This window comes from Cydia strobilella, chromosome 5, assembly GCF_947568885.1.
Source record: "Cydia strobilella chromosome 5, ilCydStro3.1, whole genome shotgun sequence".
NCBI lineage: Eukaryota > Metazoa > Arthropoda > Insecta > Lepidoptera > Tortricidae > Cydia > Cydia strobilella.
This window is the reverse complement of record NC_086045.1, coordinates 16,206,264-16,230,627: the sequence shown is the minus strand read 5'-3', so window position 1 is coordinate 16,230,627 and position 24,364 is coordinate 16,206,264. Positions and strand designations below refer to the sequence as shown.

Here is a 24,364-nt window from a genome sequence, read left to right as displayed (position 1 = left end):
ACTTAGATGGTTGGCAGTCCTCAACTGTGCGTTTCTCTAGAAACTTCCTGCCTCGCACAGCTAAACTGTGGAATGAACTGTCGCCTGCGGTATTTCCGGACCGATATGACCTTCAAACCTTCAAGAAAAGAGCGTATTCCCATCTTAAAGGCCGGCAACGCACTTACAACCCCTCTGGTGTTGCGGGTGTCCATGGGCGGCGGTAATCGCTTTCCATCAGGTGATCCGTCTGCTCGTTTGCCTCCTATTTCATAAAAAAAAAAAAAAAAAAAACATACGAGATTATGTGGCGCAACATCCGTGGTACCCGTATAACCCGTATTTTGGAATTGTACATAATACGGACATTTCAAATACTGCAGGCTTATTAATTTATTACTCTATGCTTATATTTGTATATTATTACGTTATTAATAACACATATTTTTAATAAATTAAGTTAAAATAAATTAAATAATGTGATTAATATGATTAATAGTCATTGAATTAGCTATATGAATCGTTTGTCTTTGTCTGTCATTTTGACTTATGTATTTGTAAGAAAAGGATAAAACATAATTTAACTAATTCAGGCTCGTAAAGTTTTACGAATAAGGGGGTATTAGTATTCATAGCTAAATCAAGCTTGTAATGCGACATAAAATGATTTTTGGTGGTTTCTTTTACGCTTGAGGCGTTTTTTCACCTATTTGGTGTATCTAATTACTATCTTATGTAGGGGAGAGAGGGGCAAGACGAGTAAGACGGGGTAGCGGCTTTATATGGCGACACGACTGACCAACCATCAGAATCCCGTTAACGCATGACGATGCGTCGCCATCATAGCAATCAGTTCGCACAGTGACCGGCTAGACAAATGGTGTCGTTAATTATTTATTTGCAAAAAAACTGTTTTTGCCATATTCCTTGTTATTTTTAGGGTTCCGTACCCAAAGGGTAAAAACGGGACCCTATAACTAAGACTCCGCTTTCTGTCTGTCTGTCTGTCTGTCTGTCCGTCTGTCACCAGGCTGTATCGCTGGCACTTGGCCGGTTTTTGTGTTTTATTTGGTTTGCGTTTGTTTCCTTATTATCACCAGCACATATATACTGTTAATTTATTCCTATGGCCCAGCAATCACGCCAACAGCTAAGGACTTGTTTGGTTTCAAGTACGGTTTATTTTACAAAAAACTTTCGAATTTCATTAGGCACGTGGGGCAAGATGGGGTACATCTTGACGGCCGTAGTTTTAAAGTGATAAACTGATGAAGAATTGCGGATTTGAATTTATTTATTCTTCAACATCAACATCAACAAACATTCAAACATTTATTCAGCAAATAGGCCACAGGGGCACTTTTACATGTCAATTTTTACAAACAATAAAATTAACCCAACAAACAATAAAATTAACAAGGGAAGATGGGATACATGTTAGCTGTAAACACATTTTCTGTCTCTCAGACGACTTAAGAAATAAAAGTAAAACAGTTCGTGAGAAGTTATCAGACGATGGACCCAAAAGCCAAAAATTTAAGTTTTGTTTAGGCCCTAAATATAATATTTATATGAATCATTCTTATCTTGTCCCGTAGGGGTTCCCCATCTTACCATACTTGGGGGGCAAGATGGAGAGAAGGCACTTTTGGCCATTTTAATTTATTTTTAATTTTATTATGTAACTAGAGAGTTCCTAGTAAGTGTTGATTATGAAAGACTGATTACCAAAGATAAAAATAAAAATAACAAAAACTTAAAAAATAGCATTTTCAGTTTTATTGGACTTGAAACATTAAGTATCCCGTCATGCCCACCTCTCCCCTACATTTCTTGACGTTGACGCAAAACTGACGTAGTTTAACATTCAGGGTGTTGTTTTATAACACTACAAATTGAGATAACTAAGGTCTGTTTTTTTATTCCGTAGACTAAAATGACGTTTCATATGTAAGACATGACATTTCTTAGTACCACATGAAATGTCATTTTAGCCTACGGATTACGGAATAAAAAACAGAATATAATCTATTGGAGTCTTAGTAATAGGGTCCCGTTTACCCTTTGGGTACGGAACCCTAAAAATGATTTAAAATGTTCATATTTGGATTATTGGTAAAAATCGTCCTTGACGTTGAAAATCCTGTCTTTTTACACCCGTTTACAATAAGTATGTAATAATAATAATTTTGTTCATTTTGGTAAATAAAGGATATTGTAATTTGAAATTATTGTATTATTTAAGGTATATATAAGGTGCTAACAAATTAGCTACAGAAATTTTACGAGATGGTTGGTACTTTACACTAGAACAATTAACTTTTAATAGAAATTAAGAAAGTTTCTCATAATTTTTGTTTTAATTACCGAACAAAATAAATAAACTATAATTCTATCTAAAAAATAATCATCATGTATTTAACTGCTTGTTTGTCTTAAATGTCATTGTCAACGTGTCATTTGATTTATCAGCGTGAAGTGGCCAGTTAAGTTTTATATTTAAAAGAGGTTTTAGAATCTGTTCAATGGGGTCTCTTTTAATTATCTCATTAACAGAGTTTTTTTACAAAGCAAATTTGTTTTTCAATTTTCTCAAAATAATATCATAAAACCTATAATGTTTCATACTTACATATACTTCAGGAGCCGAGTACTATCAAGTCTATCAACTGTAAAGATATCGGTAGCTAATTTGTTAGTACCTTTATAAGGCAAACAAAGAAGTACAAAGCCGTGAGCAGGTATTAAATTAATGCCCAAATTATATTGTGTATATTAATAAATTTGAAATATATGTTATTAATGGCATAAAAATATACAAATATAAGCATTAGGTAATAAATCATAAGCCTGCAATAATTAAAATGTCTGTAATCTGTACAATTCCAAAATACGGGTTCCACGGATGTTGCTCACATAATCTCGTATGTCAAGGTGTTTCGGCTGAAAGCGCCCTGGCAGACTTATATATTCCTGAAGAGAAGGTTCATATCTACCGACTGGAATTGGTTTCATGCTGGTATCAGATGGGTTAATTTAGGGGTCCCGATGGTCACCTTTGAGAGCGTATGCCAAGCACTTCCGGCAGGAATCATACTGGCAGATTTCGCTTTCCTGTATCTACCAGTAAATTTCTAACTGATGCCATAGCTTTTATTGCAGTATCAGATGGGTTAAATGACCCCCCCTTTTTCGCACCGGAAGTGGCTATCTTTTTTGTACTTTCGGCTAGTTCCGCCGTGGCAGACTATCAAATTCGGACTTAGCATCAGTTTTATGGGAAACCATTGTGCATCTCATCGCGGTATCACGTTGGTTCGAAACTTTACTGCCGGCTCTTCTACCAACAGTTCAAGTTACTTCACCACAAGTTTTTTACCTTTATCCAAATTAGCAGATTTTCAATTTAATTTAGTATGGTGTAGCGAACTATTTGGCCACTTTGATTGCTACAGAGTATTTGACGCTGAGTATACCTACTTAACGTTATTTTATTCGTAATTATTCAAAAGTTACTAACATAAATTTAAGCACATCCTTGAGGGCTTGAATACACTTTTAACACGCCGCTCGGCCACTCCGGTGTGTGAACGAGACGGCGCTATTTTATTTTATTTATTTGAAACAAACAGGTTACAATTGTGCATAGTATACATTAAAATGAATAATACAGTAGCCAAAACAGTTTCCACTAAGAATATAAATCATATTATAATATATGCTTAAAGGGAATTTATTACATTAGACAAAAAAATATATATAAAAAAGTAGGCACTAAATAAGTTTATACACCAGTCAAATCTTTCAAAAAAATCCCCTAAAAATACAATGCGTGATGTAGTTCTGTATTTCTTGTATGTTGTTTGGAGTCCTTGGAGGAATGTGTTTAATGTTTAAATTATTGTTTAGTGCACTTCAACAGGGAAACAAATCTATCAAGCTTCGTGTTGAAAAGATCAATTTTTGAGTACTTTTTGTTATATGTTGAGCATGCTCTGACAAGAAACAAGTTTACAACATAACTTGTGCGACAAAATGGAGCACCAAATGAATCTAGTTCGGAAGGAACATCTGTAGGTATGCTGTATGATATCAATGCAATTATTTAACAATTTAAACATAAATATTTGGTTTTTTGTTCTCTACGCAGCTGAAGACAGTCACCATGTTATTATGCAGGTATATAGCGATGTCTCGCTCTTTCACCGTACTGGCGCGGCGTGAGAAACCGCGACCAATGTGAAGACCACCTTAATAAAGGTAGGTGTCCACAGGCCCGCATCGCAAAAGTTGCCTCTCGGAGCATCGGTGTTGGCATTGCCGCTTGTGTGACTTTCTATACAAAGAATTAGAGATGGGCCGAATATTCGGTAATTATTCGGTATTCCGCATATTTTTCATTGTTCTTATTCGGCCGAATAGTTCGGTTCGAACTGCCGAATATTTAAGCGCGGATGCACTTTGCGATCAGGTATGAGACGTTTCCGTTTCTTTTCAGATCTTTTCATACAAATTCCCGGTCGGTCGGGAAGCGAAGGGTCAAAAACACGTTATGAGTGCAGACTGCAGACCGCGGACCTGAATGATAATGAACTTGTTCTCAGCTTTTTAGGCAGTGTTAGCCCAATCGAATATTCGGTTCGGTATGAGGTCAACCGAATATTCGTATTCGGCAGAGTCCATATTCGGCCCATCTCTACAAATAATACTAAACTCCGTTTAATGCGATGCGTCCGATGCGGGCCTGTGGACGCTTACCTTAACCTGAAAGTATTGAGTGATGAATTAGTTGAATTGAAACCTTTAGGCATGTAGTGATCGTGGAGCGGCGGGGCGACGTTGCGCGCGGCGGCGGCGGCGAGCGCGCGGTGACAGAACTCCTTGAGGTAGGCGTCCGGCGCCTCGGGCCCGGACCACAGCAGCTGCCATTCTTCTGGAGTCTGTGCACAAATTACAAGCTTTTACTTAACTTGCAATGTTCGTATGTGGATGGAGCGAATATTTTTTGTTGTTATTCTGTCCCGTCAGCCAGGGGACAATAGTGGCACAGTTTATTAGAAGAACTGTTGCATCATGTTCTACTAACATAGTTAGGTTATGATTATGTACTTACAGGCATCGGATTTTGGCGGCAAGATTAAATGAATGATTTCTACATCGATAAACTTAATTATCGATGCTTTTCTCGTACACTAGAGATTACTCCAAGTTTTGTTTATAGAAATTTTATTTTTTTATTTTTATTGAGAAACGAACAGGCTTAAATTAAACGAACATCTTAGCTAATAGCTACAAATTGATTTTTATAGGCCTATAGTTAGTATATTAATTTATTAATATTAATTTATTGAAAGTATAAGAATACAATAACTACAAACTACAATAAGTCAATTCCCTTCTTTATTTTGAAAGGATTTATAAAAATGGCAACGAGTGTCAAGAATAAGTTGGTCAATATAAGTCTATTGAAACTAACCGTGAATCATTCAAAACTAAGAATAATAAGTTGATTCACCTGTCACGTTACTCCCTCCTCCACGTATATTGGAGGAGTGAGTAACGGAGCTGGGAGTGAGGAGGTAGAAAGGAAAGGATAGATATAACAGGGGTAGGTTCTTTATTTATCGGCTATAGTCTAAATATGACACGCTAACAGATGGTTTAAATTACAAAAAGAATAAAAATACGTTTATAGTTGCGCTAGTAGCACGCGCAAGGCAGGAGCACGCACACGGATAGGCGCGCTGATAGCACGCGCAAGGTGAGGCGCGCTGGTAGCACGCGCACAGTAAGGCGCGCAGATAGCACGCGCAAAGGTAAGGCGCGCAGATAGCACGCGCAAAGGTAAGGCGCGCAGATAGCACGCGCAAGGTGAGGCGCGCTGGTAGCACGCACACAGTAAGGCGCGCAGATAGCACGCGCAAGGGTAAGGCACGCAGATAGCACGCGCAAAGGTAAGGCGCGCAGATAGCACGCGCAAAGGTGAGGCGTGCTGGCAGCACGCGCACAGTAAGGCGCGCTGGTAGCACGCGCACGGTAAGGCTCGCTGGGTAAGGCGCGCTGATAGCGCGCGCACGGTAAGGCGCGCTGGGTAAGGCGCGCTGATAAGCACGCTCTTCGAAGAGGCGAGGCGCGGTGACAACACGCGCCTGTTGAGGCGAGTCGCGCCGATAGCGGGCGAGGCGCGGTGACAGCACGCGCCTGTTGAGGCGAGGCGCGCCGATAGCGCGCGCCTAGGAGACGAGGCGCTCCGCTAGAGCAACCGCAAAGCACCACCGGACTTGGGCGCGTGCAGAGAGCGCCAGACTTCGCCAGGAACACAGGTAACTTTTTAAGGAGCGCGAGCGAGGGTTTCTTGATGGTGCGGGGCCTGGCTTGGCCCCGCACGGACCCTTACAACTGACGTTCCTTTGTTGGGAACTAGAAGCAAACTGAATTCAGATGTCCGCTGGGCCGCTTATATAGCTAGCGATAACATTTTCTAGAATTATTCTTTACTTTGTTATTATTTTTGAAAATATTTGAAAATATTTGTTCACCAGTAACAATTTTTAGATAAAATTTAGAACAAACTACTTGAAAACTATACGACCTAAACTTCATGCTAAAGAATTTAGAGTAAATTATTAGTTTGACGGATAAAGTCAAAACAAAGAAAGAAATATGTCAATGGAAAATTTATAGTGAATTTTAGGTCGATTAGCTTCGAAATTATAATAAAAACATGAAATGATTAGAAAAAACAACAAGGTAAGTAACCGGACGGGTCAGGGCCGTAATAGGGTAGAAGTTTAGGGAGAATTTAGAAATGGTAGCCAGAAACTAACATTTTATATCAAAAGTTTCAGGGAGTAATTTGGAAGACGAGAATCAGACAGAAAGAGAACGCAAAAGCGTTAAGGAATTATAGCCGATTGGAGAATCCAGAGCATCAGCCCGTGGGAGTAAGGACTGGGAGTTAGGACCCAGGTATGAGATGCTACACACCATAGGCCAACAAATTAGATTTTTTCGAAGAATTAATTCTAAACGATTTCCAATCGTTTTAATAAATGAATACCCTCATTTGGTAGAGCGACCTCGATGCAGAGATATTCGTAGGACTTTCGTACAATACAGTTTTTTTCAAATTTGGCAGTACGGCACTATAACTATACCAACCCTGAGCAGCGCGGCAGGCGCATGCTGGGCGTGCGCGAGCTTGCCGAGCGCCGCGTGGATGGCGCGCGCAGCGTGCGCCGCCTCGCGCGCCTCGCCAGCCGCCGCTCTCCTGATAGTTGCAGTACGGCACTATAACTATACCAACCCTGAGCAGCGCGGCAGGCGCATGCTGGGCGTGCGCGAGCTTGCCGAGCGCCGCGTGGATGGCGCGCGCAGCGTGCGCCGCCTCGCGCGCCTCGCCAGCCGCCGCTCTCCTGATAGTTGCAGTACGGCACTATAACTATACCAACCCTGAGCAGCGCGGCAGGCGCATGCTGGGCGTGCGCGAGCTTGCCGAGCGCCGCGTGGATGGCGCGCGCAGCGTGCGCCGCCTCGCGCGCCTCGCCAGCCGCCGCTCTCCTGATAGTTGCAGTACGGCACTATAACTATACCAACCCTGAGCAGCGCGGCAGGCGCATGCTGGGCGTGCGCGAGCTTGCCGAGCGCCGCGTGGATGGCGCGCGCAGCGTGCGCCGCCTCGCGCGCCTCGCCAGCCGCCGCTCTCCTGATAGTTGCAGTACGGCACTATAACTATACCAACCCTGAGCAGCGCGGCAGGCGCATGCTGGGCGTGCGCGAGCTTGCCGAGCGCCGCGTGGATGGCGCGCGCAGCGTGCGCCGCCTCGCGCGCCTCGCCAGCCGCCGCTCTCCTGATAGTTGCAGTACGGCACTATAACTATACCAACCCTGAGCAGCGCGGCAGGCGCATGCTGGGCGTGCGCGAGCTTGCCGAGCGCCGCGTGGATGGCGCGCGCAGCGTGCGCCGCCTCGCGCGCCTCGCCAGCCGCCGCTCTCCTGATAGTTGCAGTACGGCACTATAACTATACCAACCCTGAGCAGCGCGGCAGGCGCATGCTGGGCGTGCGCGAGCTTGCCGAGCGCCGCGTGGATGGCGCGCGCAGCGTGCGCCGCCTCGCGCGCCTCGCCAGCCGCCGCTCTCCTGATAGTTGCAGTACGGCACTATAACTATACCAACCCTGAGCAGCGCGGCAGGCGCATGCTGGGCGTGCGCGAGCTTGCCGAGCGCCGCGTGGATGGCGCGCGCAGCGTGCGCCGCCTCGCGCGCCTCGCCAGCCGCCGCTCTCCTGATAGTTGCAGTACGGCACTATAACTATACCAACCCTGAGCAGCGCGGCAGGCGCATGCTGGGCGTGCGCGAGCTTGCCGAGCGCCGCGTGGATGGCGCGCGCAGCGTGCGCCGCCTCGCGCGCCTCGCCAGCCGCCGCTCTCCTGATAGTTGCAGTACGGCACAATAACTATACCAACCCTGAGCAGCGCGGCAGGCGCATGCTGGGCGTGCGCGAGCTTGCCGAGCGCCGCGTGGATGGCGCGCGCAGCGTGCGCCGCCTCGCGCGCCTCGCCAGCCGCCGCTCTCCTGATAGTTGCAGTACGGCACTATAACTATACCAACCCTGAGCAGCGCGGCAGGCGCATGCTGGGCGTGCGCGAGCTTGCCGAGCGCCGCGTGGATGGCGCGCGCAGCGTGCGCCGCCTCGCGCGCCTCGCCAGCCGCCGCTCTCCTGATAGTTGCAGTACGGCACTATAACTATACCAACCCTGAGCAGCGCGGCAGGCGCATGCTGGGCGTGCGCGAGCTTGCCGAGCGCCGCGTGGATGGCGCGCGCAGCGTGCGCCGCCTCGCGCGCCTCGCCAGCCGCCGCTCTCCTGATAGTTGCAGTACGGCACTATAACTATACCAACCCTGAGCAGCGCGGCAGGCGCATGCTGGGCGTGCGCGAGCTTGCCGAGCGCCGCGTGGATGGCGCGCGCAGCGTGCGCCGCCTCGCGCGCCTCGCCAGCCGCCGCTCTCCTGATAGTTGCAGTACGGCACTATAACTATACCAACCCTGAGCAGCGCGGCAGGCGCATGCTGGGCGTGCGCGAGCTTGCCGAGCGCCGCGTGGATGGCGCGCGCAGCGTGCGCCGCCTCGCGCGCCTCGCCAGCCGCCGCTCTCCTGATAGTTGCAGTACGGCACTATAACTATACCAACCCTGAGCAGCGCGGCAGGCGCATGCTGGGCGTGCGCGAGCTTGCCGAGCGCCGCGTGGATGGCGCGCGCAGCGTGCGCCGCCTCGCGCGCCTCGCCGCCGACCACCGCGCCCCACCAGCCGCCGCTCTCCTGATAGATACAGAACATCAATTAAATTGTAGATTGTTAACCAAGGGTGGAAAGTGAACCATATCACGCGAGATATTTCAAACACAAGAAAATATTTTTCACATCACCTATTCGAAAAGGGAACTTTTCTTCCCTGCTACGAGGGATCAAAGTGGCACTTTTCTGTTCAAGGACATTTTGTTGCCAGTATGAAATATTGACACAAAGACATATGAAATTAGTATGCATATAATCGATTACGTGCATACAATAATTTTTCTAACTTAAATAATATTTTGTTGTAATTGTAAACAATAAATGTAATTAACGTATTTTAAATTAATTAATAGCATATTTAAATTAAGTAAATTAATTAATTAGCGAAATATTTACAAAGAAACGTAAAAAAACATTAGTTTAATAATTTAATTTTTATTTTGACATTTTGGTCTCCTTAAACGCATCTATGCAATTTAAAAAGTTTATATTTAAAATGTTTTGTACAAATATTTCACAAAGCATAATTATGCGGTTCTGTATTGTGTATAAATTTGTAAATACTAGTTTAAATCAATAGATTTATAATAATTTTTTTAAATACATTTATTTACATACAAGATATATACAGTGGTACTACGTAAACGAAATTAATAACTAGCTTAAATCTAAAATAGGCCCTTGAGGCATTGTACCAAGGATGCTGGCGGCATTTCCCCGCTGTATCGCAATGCTGATACGTTGTGCGAGAAAGCCGCCAGCTCTTCGGTCACCAGTTACGTCAACCAGACGCTTCGCGATTTCTGCAAACAACTTATGCGCGCTGGGACCCCATGGACCTAGAGTTTCAACTCCAAATGGAACGAAATGATACTCTCTACCGAGGCTCTTATATTTATTACGTTTTAAAATTTCGGCGCTTTCCGCCGCTCCGCCCGCTTTTACATTAGTCCGTTGGAGGTGGGACGGTGCCAGTGTGTCTACGCAGGTAGCATCCCACACCAACATCCGTCCCAAGCTCCAAGGAACCAAGGACATCCCATCGGGCCTCTTTCCATCATCTCTGATAATGCCAGTCGGCTCAAGAAGAGCGGGTACATTGATGGTGGCAAGAGACCGACGGATTATGTCATTAAGCGACGCATGTCTTGAAAAACGGCCGGCACTTTTTTGACAAGATAATCCATGGTGTCCCAGTCGGTCCACGTCCGTGCCACAAGAGCATATGTGTGGCGTACACACCGAAACCCCGAGTCGCAAACCAGTCGCCAGTCTAAGGGAGGCCGGATCCAAGAAAGTACCAGTATTAGGCGAAGGATGGGCATGTAGCCAGTAACCCGCTTCCCGGGCTCCGACCGCCAAAAGCCTCGCGCGTTCTGGACCTGTACAGTTGTTTAGGAGAATATTGTAAGTTAAATCACAGTAAACATTATCCCAACTCCTTTGTGAATTTGGGTTGTCTGGAAATTGTTTTCCCGGGCAAGCAATTTTAAAAGCATTTTTGGCGTCCTCAAAGCCCGCAATCTCACAGTTTGTGGGCAAAGCCCTTAAAATATTTCCTATGAGACCAGACGTGCTATGAGTGGACGCCAAAAAGGCTGGGGAAGCCACACTGGAAATTTTGCGAATTCCTAAACCTCCAAACCGAATAGGGAGGGACGCTTGAGACCAGGAAGGCTCACTTAGCTGAATGTTTAGAATAGTCTCTAAACTAATTTTGATCAAATCATCTAAAGGCGACAATAAATTTTGATGTTTCCAAAAAGGACAGCAGCGGAGCACATATGTAAATTTAGGGACAAAAAGACAAAATTTAAGAATCACAAGAGCATAATGAGGGCTAATTTCGAGTAAGCGATTCGTGTGACTTTTGAATTTAGTTATAGAGTTAGAAATATAACCGGGAAAAGATTCTTCGTATATAGGAGATCCCAGGAGGCAAAGAGAATACTTGTCTACTGATTTGATATCAGGAGCCAGATCGTCAAATTTGGGTTGTAAGTCTGCCAAAGAACAAGAAGGTTTTTGAATAAAGAGTTCACATTTGCTGAAATTCAGTTCTAAACCAATATTTTCGAAACTACTCTTAATAAAAGACAAATCAGAGAGCACAGTATTCACGTCGCCTCCTAGAGTTCCGTCATCTAAATACCAGACATTGAATTTTGATTTTAAATTTTTAATAATTGGATTTATAGCCAAACTAAAAATTGCTGGCCCGAGAGGGTCACCCTGCTGACAGCCAACCTCAGAAGATAATTCATGTGACTTGTACATTAATTTAGATGAGTTTGAATAGCAAAAGAAAAGGTAATTGTATAGCTCTGGAATTTTGTCCTTTACTTCTGTCAGCAAAGTGTCCCTACTAACCGAATTAAAAGCATTTTTAACGTCAATTTTGACTACAATTTCGCAATCATTGAGTGAAAGGTAGGTCCTTAGGGCATGGACGGCTGCCTCGCACCCACCTTTCGTGCCGAAACCTAGCTGTATTGGTTCAAAAAGGGACTGCAATTTTGATCTAACGTGTCTAACCGCAATTTTTGATGCCAGACGTCTTAAAGTAGACCCCACAGCAATGGGTCTCACCCCTCCGTCCTTTTTGGTTAGGGCGATCAGGTTTGCACCGTATAGAATAGCCAAAACTGTCACGTTACTCCCTCCTCCACGTATATTGGAGGAGTGAGTAACGGAGCTAGGAGTGAGGAGGTAGAAAGGAAAAGATAGATATAACAGGGGTAGGTTCTTTATTTAACGGCTATTGTCTAAATATGACACGCTACAGATGGTTTAAATTACAAAAAGAATAAAATAAAGTTTATAGTCGCGCTAATAGCACGCGCAAGGCAGGAGCACGCACACGGATAGGCGCGCTGATAGCACGCGCAAGGTGAGGCGCGCTGGTAGCACGCGCACAGTAAGGCGCGCAGATAGCACGCGCAAAGGTAAGGCGCGCAGATAGCACGCGCAAGGTGAGGCGCGCTGGTAGCACGCGCACAGTAAGGCGCGCAGATAGCACGCGCAAGAGTAAGGCACGCAGATAGCACGCGCAAAGGTAAGGCGCGCAGATAGCACGCGCAAAGGTGCTTATACATATTTATAATAATAAATATGTATAAGTGATATCAGTCTTCATAGTGTTCTTCCGAAGATTTGGTTCGAAGGGGTAAGAGCTAATTTGTTACCAGAAAAATCTACAATAATAATGTACTTGAGTTTCATTGTATCATTTTAGGTGTTTGCTGCTGTCTTTGAAAAGATATTAGGTACATAATTATGAGCTGTAGGTACTTTTCATTTGTCAGGACAGTCACGTCTGAAAATATCGATACGGACAAAGTGCCAGAAGTATGTACAGTCAGCAATACTATTCGCTTAGCACCTTTGCGTAGCGTGCGCACCTTCTGTGCAGGGGCGGTACTTTCTCTGTAGCTGACTGTACCTATACTAAGGTCGTGTATACATATTTTTGGCACTTTGTCCGTATCGATCTTTGCTTAAAATAATAATGTTTTGAAACCTAATATATGTATGTAATTTCCTCATAGGTGATGTGAAAAGCAGTATGTGTCACATGGTAGCAAAATTATTTTCACCTTGGGCGTTAACACTTGAATCCCTCACTACGCTCAGGATTCTATGTTAGAATCCCTCGCTACGCTCAGGATTCTATTATAGAATCCTTCGCTTCGTTTAGGATTCAATTGTACGCCCTCGCCGTAAATATGTCATTTTGCTCCCTTGTGACACAATCTACTATTGACGCTTAAGAGAATTAGGGACTGGAATGGGGTTGGCCGGTCAAAGTATTTATCAGATGGCGCCACTGTCAATCCTTCTTCTTCTTCTGCTACCATGCCCTAGCGGGCGTCGGTGACCACCTTTGCGAAGTCTTTTCTAGTCTTGGCCAGTCTTGTTAGCGTGGCCGCGTCATTGATATTTGTCCATTGTTTGATGTTATAGAGCCAGTTCATCCTCCTTCTTCCCCTTCCCCGTTTTCCCTCTATTTTTCCTTCTATTATAACTTTCAGCAGATTATACTTTTCATGTCTATGTAGATGTCCAAAATATGCAATCTTTCTCCGCTTAACTGTGGCTAGTATTTCCTTTTTCTTCTTCATTCTTTTTAGGATCTCTATGTTTGTTATTCTTGCGGTCCATGATACTGAACACCTGTACCTGCTATGTGATATGCAATAAATGATTTCAATTTCAGTTTCTCTTAGCATACGCCTGTACAGCCACATTTCGAAAGCCTCTATTTTCTTCTCTATTGTTTTATTTAAGGTCCATGTTTGAACACCATAATAAAGTATAGATAGTACATAGCATTGTACTAGTCTCCATCTATGTTTTAACTTAATGTCTTTATGAAGTTAAATTCATTTCAGCATCGGTTGGTCAAGATTACGGACGATATAACAGATGAGGTAGTGCGTGCCGCGTGCAACTCATTGTATGCATAAAATATAAACAAGTTTAATGTTGAAATTGTTTTGTTTTAATTTTATGGCTATTTTAAACACTTAATCTGCCCAACCCTGTATACATCATCATATTTGTTTCATCTATGAAAATGTTTTTATGCACGAATATAGAAAATATCTAATAGGTAGACCAATTAATAAAATGAGTTTCTGATAAACGAATCCCATCAAAAACATTACATGTAAAAAGATGCAAGTCTCGCAACGCAATTCTTCTACAAAAAAAAAAACATTGGCACAGAAAAGTGTAAATTATAATGTATAATCACCTGTTCCGGTTGATACTCTCCCTTGAGAAGAGGGTTTCCGGACATGAGCTTCTTCCACAGAGCTAGGAGGCTCTTCAGGGCTGTAGAATCTCCGCGTTGTCGGCTCCTCACAACAGTTGAGTTCAGCTCTAATAAATAAATACAAATAAATTAGATAGTTGCCGTATTTAGATTAAAACTTTTGATTTCCTAAAATGACTCATACACTAAATAGCCACAGAGTACGAAGAGCGTCGGATCACTAAAAGCGTGTGAAAACCAAGCTTAATAAATACTTTCCAGGAAAATTATTTGAACATGATCACTTGAGTCAATAGCGAATGAGTATTTTCCAAAAAACTTATCTCCTTATTAAAAGGGCGTAAGTGCCGCGAAGATACGCCCTTTTGCTAGTATGGCTTTTTGTATTGTACATACGGAACAGTCCCTTATGCGTGGCCAGTTTTTATTAACAGACTTCAAGATTTCAAAAGGAGGAGGTTCTCAATTAGGTTTTTTTTTTAATGTTTGTTACTCCATAACTCCGCCATTTCTAGACCGATATTGAAAATTCTTTTTTTGATTGTAAGTATATACATACAGATTGGTCCCGTTTTTGTCAAAACGCAGTTCTGATGGTGGGATCCATGAGGAATTGAGGGAACTCCTCAAATGTTAAAGGCATACATATAGTGATTTTAGTATTTTCATCAACAAATCAAGCATTTACATTTAAAAAAACCGGCCAAGTGCGAGTCGGACTCGCGTTCCAAGGGTTCCGTACATTACACAATTTAAACAATGTATTTTTTATGTGAAATGTCTAAAAAACCCGTAGGGGTCGGATCAAAAACTAAGTAATTAAGTCCGACTCACGCTTGACTGCACATATTTAATAGGTTTTCCTGTGATCTATAGGTAAAGACCTATTTTGTGTATTTTTTTCAAAAATTTTGACCGATAAGTTTCGGAGATAAAGGGGGGGGGGGGGGGGGAATAATCATTTTGCCTATTTGCTTGAATAACTTCTAAACTGTATATCTTAAAATTATAAAAAAAATATATTTAAGATTCTCACAATGAGCTTCTTCATTTGATATGTAACACGATATTGTTTAAAAACTTTATTTTTTAATTTTCTCATTTGCCCCTCAAAAGTTGCCCCCGTCTTTAAAATTCATTTGTTTACGTTACATGTCCGTCTTTGGGTCACAAACTGACATATGTATACCAAATTTCAACTTAATTGGCCCATTAGTTTCGGAGAAAATAGGCTGTGACAGACGGACAGACAGACAGACAAGACAGACGCACGAGTGATCCTATAAGGGTTCCGTTTTTTCCTTTTGAGGTACGGAACCCTAAAAAGTGACATTTGATGAAGTGGAACTGCTCATGATGATGAAAACGGAACTCTTCAATGACGCATAGTTCACGTTTGGCGATTTGTCCTCTTCGTTATGTTTGTTAAGCAAGTTAAGTTTTAAAGACACATTTTCGTCAAGCTCGAGTTCTGATGATGGGATCCATAAGGAACCGAGGGAACTCCTCAAATGTGAAAGGCATACATATAGTGATTTTTGTATTTTCATCAACAAATCCAGCATTTACATAAGAAACTGACATTTGATCAAGTGGAACTTTTCTGAACTGCGATCCTCACAGAACCGAACTGCTATTAGAAAAGTGGGTTAGGTTAGGTTAGAACTGTGACCCTTACAAAAACGAGATGCTATCAGAATATTGGGTTAGGTTAGGTTAGAACTGTGACCCTTACAGAAACGAAATGCTACTAGAAAAGTGGGTGGTTTTACCTCCTTTTAGTTAGGCAAACGGTGCTGTCCTTTTCATTTCATTGTCTGGAGTGCACCATCAACAATAAGTAACCTCTCAACGGCATCCCCCATTGAAGTCGGGTTTTTTTTCTTAAGAATTATGTAGATATTTTTAAATTTTAGTGACCCTGCCTGTGAAGCCGATGGTCCTGGGTTCGAATCCCGGTAAGGGCATTTAATTGTGTGGTGAGCACAGATGTTTCTTCCTGAGTCTTGGGTGTTTTCTATGTATTTATGAATTTGTATATTACATATATCACATTTAAAATTTTCGCGGTTTGAACACATATTAAATCACATTTACAAACGGGTCTATCGCCCTGCCCTAACCTGTGTCGAAACGTCGGTAAATAAAGGTAACAAAATAAATTCGCGATAGACCCGTTTGTAAATGTGATTTAATATGTATTACATATATCGTTGTCTGAGTACCCGCAACACAAGCCCTCTTGAACGTACTGCGGGACTTAGTCAATCTGTGTAAGAATGGCCTATAATATTTATTTTATTTATTTATTTATTATTTAATACATTGAGCTTGACTGTACTAGAGGATGTAACTGGGACGACTAAATTAGAACGGAGCTACCGCTAGTTGTGTTTACGATCCATCTTGCATTTGCCTGTAGACAATTCTAAGTGTTTGACGTTGTTATTATTACTGGTACCTTTCAGGCCCGCAATGATATCTTCGGCGGCGTTCTTCTCCCACGCCAGCCGGCAGTTAGCGGGCAGGCCCAACAGTTGTGGCGAGTCTATATCCGGCAGCTCGTCGAATGCGGAGCTGTAGGCCTATACAAAATTATACAAAAATTATAAAATGCTAATGTCTAAAATCTACGACACGCACGGCCAATGAAAACTGCCATATTTCGCTGGTAAGGTTACACTATAGGTATATGTATAGGTATGTATCATGTTTTGGTAATGTAGGACGATCGACCACCTCAATGTAGGCGAGCGCTGATATTATTACATAGATTTGACCCTTAAAACCACTACGATACAGCAGCTCTTTAAGCGACATTGTTTCTTTGCCACGCGCTCAAAACGGGAGCCTATCGCTCGCACAAAATAAACAATGGCTTTTGTTTAACAGATTAGGGCTTTAGACGTAAAACCATTTGAGAAAATTGACAAAATCGAAAAAAGGTCCTAAGTTTTCTTGTTTTTTTAAGTATTTGATAATAACTCGGTGGGCCTTCGAAGTCAGAAACTTGAATTTAACAAGAGCATGTCGTCACATTTGTTTGTTGTATGAATGAAGCTGGACAAATGGGCTAAGCTAAAGATTAGTTTCACGAAAAACGGGACAATGCTTTCTCAGACCTCCGTACCTCAAAAGGAATAACGGAACCCTTATAGGCAATAGGTGTATAGCCAATATATTAAGTGGATCACTTTGTTGTCCGTCCGTCCGTCCGTCTTTCCGTCTGTCAAGACTTCTTATCTCAGACATGCGTGGAGGTGTCGAGTTGAAATTAAAACCATATACTCAGGTCTACAGTCCCTTGAAGATGTAAAAAAAATCAAACTTCCAAGTTAACGTAAAAAAAAGATACTGCCGTTTATGCCGCAAGAAACGTACCTATATTTCGACACATTCAAGGGAATCAAAATTTATAGGGTACTTTCCATTAATATCGTCTTATAATATACAGGGACAGGGAAAAATCTGAAAACTATAAATTTGAGAAAAAAAATTAGTTAATATTGTACGGAACCCTCGGTGGGCGTGTCCGACTCGCACTTGTCCGTTCTTTTTTATGTAATACTATCTATTGGATTTTCCTATAGTGTCCCAGTTAAAAAACGGCCCGTGTAAATCTTTCTGAACGCATTTAAAAAAGGTGCCAATCTCGAAACGTTGTCTCTATGTCACGAAGTCGATATTCTTATAGAGAGCGCAATCTCATATCAGACATGCGAGTTAGTGTCGTGAATCGTGATGAACAAGATGAAATACCTGTAGTTGCGTAGTGAAGGGCAGCCGCAGCGGCGTGTGGTCGGGCGCGGGCCCTCGCCAGCCGTGCGCGAGCGTGGGCTCGGCGAGGCAGGCGCGCAGCAGCGCCTGCAGCAGCGCGCGGTCCGGCGCCGCCGCCGCGCGCGCACCGTACAGCGCGCCCACCAGCGCCCGCGCCGCGCTCCCCGCCCCCGCCCCCGCCCCGCCCGAGCGTAGCACCAGCGTGCCCGCGCGCACCTCGCCCCACTCCCAAGCGTACCACCGGCTCCAGCCTGCCACCATCCAAAGATACATGCTACCTTGCTTAGTGTTTGCACGGGTTAGGGCCGGATGCACAAATCACAATCGACGTCCCTCAGCAGAAAATAATGAAACTTCCCAAACAATAAAATTTAACGACCGTTATAAACATAAATGTCATATACATACAAGACCGAAAACAAGTCGTGAAATTACCCACTGACGGCAGGACAGTACAATCCGATGTAGGCCATATAAATATTGGTATTCCCCAAGGTTCGTCCCTCGGGAATACCCTGTTTTTGTTATTTGTTAACGACCTGCCATCGAACATTGGAGCTGGCTTGTCTGTATTGTTTTCGGATGACACGACTGTATTAGTTGGTGCCAGCTCTAATGACCAGCTGGCCTTAAAAATCCATGAGGCTTGAGACCAATTGCAGGCGTGGTTCTCAGCAAATGGTCTATTACTTAATTATTCGATTTTTATTTTATTTTATTGAGAAACAAACAGTCTTAAAATAAACATGAGCAACTTAGCTAATAGCTACAAATTGATTTTTTATAGACCTATAGTTTTCTAATTCACATATCGAGGTACAATTAAAAAGTAATGATAAATAGTGCAAACTTGTAGTACCTAGTAGTTGTACATAATCAAAACAATAGTATACCTACTAATAACAATAGTATATAAATGTATAAAAAAGAGAAAAGACTTATACTTTTCACTTACTTAGACTTAAATTACTAAAATTACAAGTACTTACTATCGGGTTGCTTGCAACATTTCACCCTTATTTTAATAAAGAATATACAGTTCTTTTAAACAAGCCTAATGAACTGCTAAACAAATCTGCGTCCATACATTTTTCATTGTACTGCCTACACGCGCGCCCAATATACGAATGCCGTGCGTGTTTTGTTCTGCTGTTAGGAATGCTAAATAATGCCTTACTGCGACAACTACGTTCATTCCTACGGGGGACACGAAAGCAAATTTTATGTAATAAGTCGGGGGCATCGGGACATTATTAATAATTTTGAATAAAAATGCTAAATCTGTACAGGACCGTCTAAGTGAAAGTGGCTGGATATTATGATGTGTAGCCGAGGAAGCGTAATTTACATAGTTACGACCCACTCGAAATTCCAGTGCTTTAACGAACTTTTTCTGGAGTCTTTCAATTCGGGTCTTATGGACATTAAAGAGAGGATTCCACACTACAGAAGCAAATTCCAATCTACTGCGAACGTAACTATTATAAAGAAGTTTATAAGTGAGAGGTCTTCGAAAAGGTTTTGCTACACGAAGAACGAAACCCAGTAGTTTGTATGCTTTGTTTAAAATATGATCTATATGAGGGTTAAACGTTAGTTTTGCATCCATTAACACCCCTAGTATCAGGTCACGTATACTATGCTGTCGTGTTAGAGTACTGCCGCACAGCGCACAGCCCTGCCGGTAACTGAATACAATGGGATCCCTTTTACGAGTGAAAGTAATAACTGAACATTTGTCACTATATAAAAACAGATTATTTTCAATACAATCTTATACACCTTTGGGAACAAATCAAATTACACATACATATCTTGAATTCTTGATTTGTGTTTTTAAGTCACACTACTTTATTAAATAAATTATAAACTGAAATAGATGTCACACCATCACACACAACATTCTACTACAGAGAAATTGACCAAGCAATTGTATTGTAATTAATTATCATGTAAGTTTTGTTTTTTGTTTATTTAACATTTTTAGTAATGCTACTGGTTTACCCTGCGGGATGTAAGCTCGGCGCTCCTGGACAATAGCGTGCAGCAGGGCGAGACAAGCGTGCGCGCGCACCACGCGCACGTCGCCGGAGTATTGCGCCCACGCCGACAGCGTGCTCAGCACGTTGGCCTTCACGCCTTCGGGTGCCTGAACCAAACAAACATTCAATAGTATAATAAAAAAAATCTCTACTGAGCTCGTTCACTTACCTGTACTAACAATGGCATTCTGTTAAACAAAAGCCATTATTTATTTTGTATGCGCGCGTGGCTATTGTGACTGAGCGTGTGGCCATTGCATGTGAGCCTCAGGCACAAAGGCCACGCGCTCGCAAAAAATAAATAATGTCTTTGGTTTAACAGACTGCCATTGTTAGTACAGGTAAGTGAACGAGCTCAGTAGAGAAATTTTTTACTATACCAAATATTTATTGCTTGTATAAGATAATATAGTGTAAGAAAAATCGGCGCTGTAATGTTTTGTGGTACATATGTACTTCACTGAATTGTCAAACGTCAACTTTTGAGAACCAAGCGGCAAGGTCACAATCGCTATCGCTTCGACAACGAAACGCTTTGTGTCTCTCTATCACTCTTCCATATTAGTCCGACAGTGACAGTTGCGTTTCGATCGGTACGGAGCGTTAGCGAGTGGCATCTTGCCTACGCGGCCTGAGTCACCGCACACATTCTACGTGCAGCAACATCTACTTACATTTAAATTGGACGCACGAATTTGTCTTTTACACATTAATAAATCTAATCAATGAATGTTTCACAATGTAAGTTATTTATTTCGTTTTTATCGCTCGAGTATAATGCATAAAACTTAAACTATCGCAATTTTCTATATCTTCTTCTATTAAATTATAAAAAAAAAAAACGTAATATCATATTGTGATAAGGTTCAATTTAGTTTGGCAACAAAGTAAAAGTACCATCCACTTTAGCTACAAATCTATGACCATACCTCAATAATGACGTTAACACAAGCGTTGGATATGACAGGAGGGATCTCGCGATCTTCAGATACGATCCATAAACGGAAGTCGGGGTTCGATTCTTCAACCTGTCGGAAGCAAAAGAACCTTTTAAGTAAAATAAACCAAATATTTTTAGGGCCAGAATATGGGCCTGGAAGTACAGTAAGCCGCAGAGTTAGCTGACCCCCATCTGCATAGAAACTTGTTTGCATGGGTGGGTCAGTTACCTCTACAGCTATACTCATCCTTTTCTTTGGCGTGAAAAACATTGATTGCGAGCCAGCCGTTACGTAGCCATTGCTGACTTTCAGTAAGCGGACCCTTTTATTATTGGAGAGTCATGTCATGTCTTGTGTATATCTATATCGTTACCGGTGCTCTTGCTCGGGCGTCAAGGAAGGCCTGCAGGTCGGGCGTAAAGGGCGAGGCGCCGACGATGAGCGCGAGCCAGCCGTTCCGCGCCGCAGCGGCGCCCGCTTCCCACGCCGCGCGGCCCTCTTCTATACCGACCTACACATTGAAAACGATCTAATAAAGAGTTCATAATAAGTTTATCTATTTCAGCGGTCATTCTACGGTCGACGATGAGTACGCGTGGAAGTAGGCGACGGATTGTTTCGTTCATCGAACCGAATCGTCGAATTTAATCGGTATAATGTCGATCACAACTAAATATTTAAAATGGTTGCAGAACTGGTGAGGTCTATTACCTATATTCAATATGTACGTGGTCAGAATTACGATAAATGGTCATAATTGTTCTACGTCTTTCGCCATATAATTCATACATGGCGGTAAAGAAAATAAGAAAATAATTAATATACATTTTTAGTCCGATCCGTGTTGAAAATCGATATCTCAGAATTGAGTGCCTAAATCCACTCGTAATACACACCAACACCCATTGTAAAACAGCCACCCGTCCACGGAGTAGGATGGAGATGGCAAGTGGGCGTTCCCGTCTATCCGACAGTTAGTAGCGGCCGACTCACTTTATGCACAGACTATGCTCAGTTGTTGTGTAAACTTCACGCTCGAATGACATTCACGTCGTACGTACGCTCGTCTAACAAAAATTGATAATTAAATTTAAAATGCCGTATTGTGCAGTATTAAGCTGCAGAAATCACAGCGGTTTAAAAAATCTTTCACGTGGAGGTATTTCCTATCACCGGTGGTTATTTATTTAAATATAATCCGATAAATACGAAAAATCTGTTTATTTTCCATTATTTACGAATGTTCGTTAAGTAAATCTATATTTTATCAGTTAGAACTTAGAGTTCACAATCCTTTGTCACTATTCTTTACGTTTATCTGGAATATTCGCTATCCTAAATGTCAAATAACTTCGCTACTCAGATGCTGCGCAATGTCGATATTTATATCGATAAAGTTAAAGTTACGATATTTCAAGTTTGATGTTTGGTTCGGTAATAAATTATTATTTTAGACACGTTTCTAATTATTATTTGGGATAATCAATGTCTTAGTAAATATGGCAGCTGGTCATCAAGCACTAAGTTAAGTCGGGGTCATTTCATGGCAACCTTTCAAACCTTCGTATTCCTTTACATACGTTTTTGTTTTTTACACCCATCATATTTTCATCGTTAATATAATTAGACTAGGTACTTAATGCACTTATGCGTACAATGCATGCAATGTGCCATGAATAAACGTTTTATATTTTCTATTTCTTTATTATTAATTATTGTAGGTTACCACAAGATGCCGATATTAAAAATAAATGGATCAATGCTACTGGGCAAGAAAATTAGTTTCCGCAAAAATATAGCACTATTTGCTAGGAGCATTTCTTAGAGAAAGATTTCTGGGGATAAAATTGCCATACATCTCATCTAGCGTCCACACGCCTAAAACTTAGTTACTAATTTAGTAATTATTAGTGACATTCGGGCTCACTAAATTAATAAAAAGTGTTCCGTACCACGCAAACTAGCGTCAAATATTGGAATTTTGCCGCCCCCCTTCCTGATTAGATAGGTCACAATCTTATAATCAAATCAAGTGGGATCGATGAGCCAGTTTCATGTATGCTTTCACACCATACAATTAATTTGACAATTTAATCAGGTTGTCCCGTCTAGATTGGCCTTAAATGCTGCTACAAGTAAATATATTGTTAAAGACGAATACTTACCTATGTAAGTAATTGCAGATTTGTGATTACAAAATAACAGCAATACCGAGTGAATAGACCTTTAAAGAACTATGAATTTATCTGTTTGACTTTAAGATATATTTAATTTTCACATTAACAACCTAGTTGGTCAATTAATAAGAAACAAATTTCTAGTTAGATATTTGTTGTACTGTACTACATATTATTTTTCATACAATCACGATTATCACTACCTATATTATAATCATAAATAAAGTATCATTTAAATGTGTTAAAACATACGGTAATGAAATATCAATACCTAACTGAACACACAAATATCGATAAAACACTCCGATTACACTGTCCCCTCCCTATATCGTCGAATGGAAAGAAGTTCCAACGGTTAGCTACTCGCAGGCGTGTAGAGATCTCGAAAACACCAGTGTAACGTGACCGTGAGATCCGTAACAAACCATGTGTAATTAGACCTTACTTATACTGGTTTTTTAGGCCTTTTCTCGCCTGTAATAAGTAAGTGATTTCAAAATTATATAAAATAACGCCATCTGGTGTTGAGTAGTTGTATTAGGTGAACGTTGAGCGAGCTTTTGTGAGATGAATGAGATAATGAAAGAGTCGTATGTCATATAGCTTTGACATTATATTTTAAACCGTCACTCATGTAGCCTACAGTTGATATTCGTTCGAGAAATGTCCACCGGTAATAACCTTTTGGTATGGAAAGTTGCTACGAATCAGAGCAATTTTGTAAGTGTGTGACGTATTTTCACGGAGTAGGATGGAGATGGCAAGTGGGCGTTCCCGTCTATCCGACAGTTAGTAGCGACCGACTCACTTTATGCACAGACTATGCTCAGTTGTTGTGTAAACTGCATGCTCGAATGACATTCACGTCGTACGTACGCTCGTCTAACAAAAATTGATAATTAAATTTAAAATGCCGTATTGTGCAGTATTAAGCTGCAGAAATCACAGCGGTTTAAAAAATCTTTCACGTGGAGGTATTTCCTATCACCGGTGGTTATTTATTTAAATATAATCAGATAAATACGAAAAATCTGTTTCTTTTGCATTATTTACGAAGGTTCGTTAAGTAAATCTATATTTTATCAGTTAGAACTTAGAGTTCACAATCCTTTGTCACTATTCTTTACGTTTATCTGGAATATTCGCTATCCTAAATGTCAAATAACTTCGCTACTCAGATGCTGCGCAATGTCGATATTTATATCGATAAAGTTAAAGTTACGATATTTCAAGTTTGATGTTTGGTAGTTCGGTAATAAATTATTATTTTAGACACGTTTCTAATTATTATTTGGGATAATCAATGTCTTAGTAAATATGGCAGCTCTGGTCATCAAGCACTAAGTTAAGTCGGGGTCATTTCATGGCAACCTTT

The 24,364-nt window shown here is 41.8% G+C and overlaps 1 protein-coding gene across 1 annotated transcript in view; it reads right to left on the bottom strand.

Annotated features, from left to right (window-relative positions):
- Positions 1–8,855: 8,855 nt before the first annotated feature.
- Positions 8,856–24,364, bottom strand: part of LOC134741558 (cytoplasmic dynein 2 heavy chain 1) — a 132,202-nt gene continuing 116,693 nt past the window's right edge. Inside the window, exons 68-74 of the mRNA XM_063674384.1 lie at positions 21,186–21,323; positions 20,801–20,899; positions 19,834–19,978; positions 17,812–18,080; positions 16,514–16,637; positions 14,032–14,159; positions 8,856–9,299 (exon numbers count right to left, since the gene is read on the bottom strand). Coding sequence (XP_063530454.1) covers positions 8,871–9,299; positions 14,032–14,159; positions 16,514–16,637; positions 17,812–18,080; positions 19,834–19,978; positions 20,801–20,899; positions 21,186–21,323 — 1,332 coding nt within the window. The 3' untranslated portion in view covers positions 8,856–8,870. The remainder of the gene's footprint in view (positions 9,300–14,031; positions 14,160–16,513; positions 16,638–17,811; positions 18,081–19,833; positions 19,979–20,800; positions 20,900–21,185; positions 21,324–24,364) is intronic.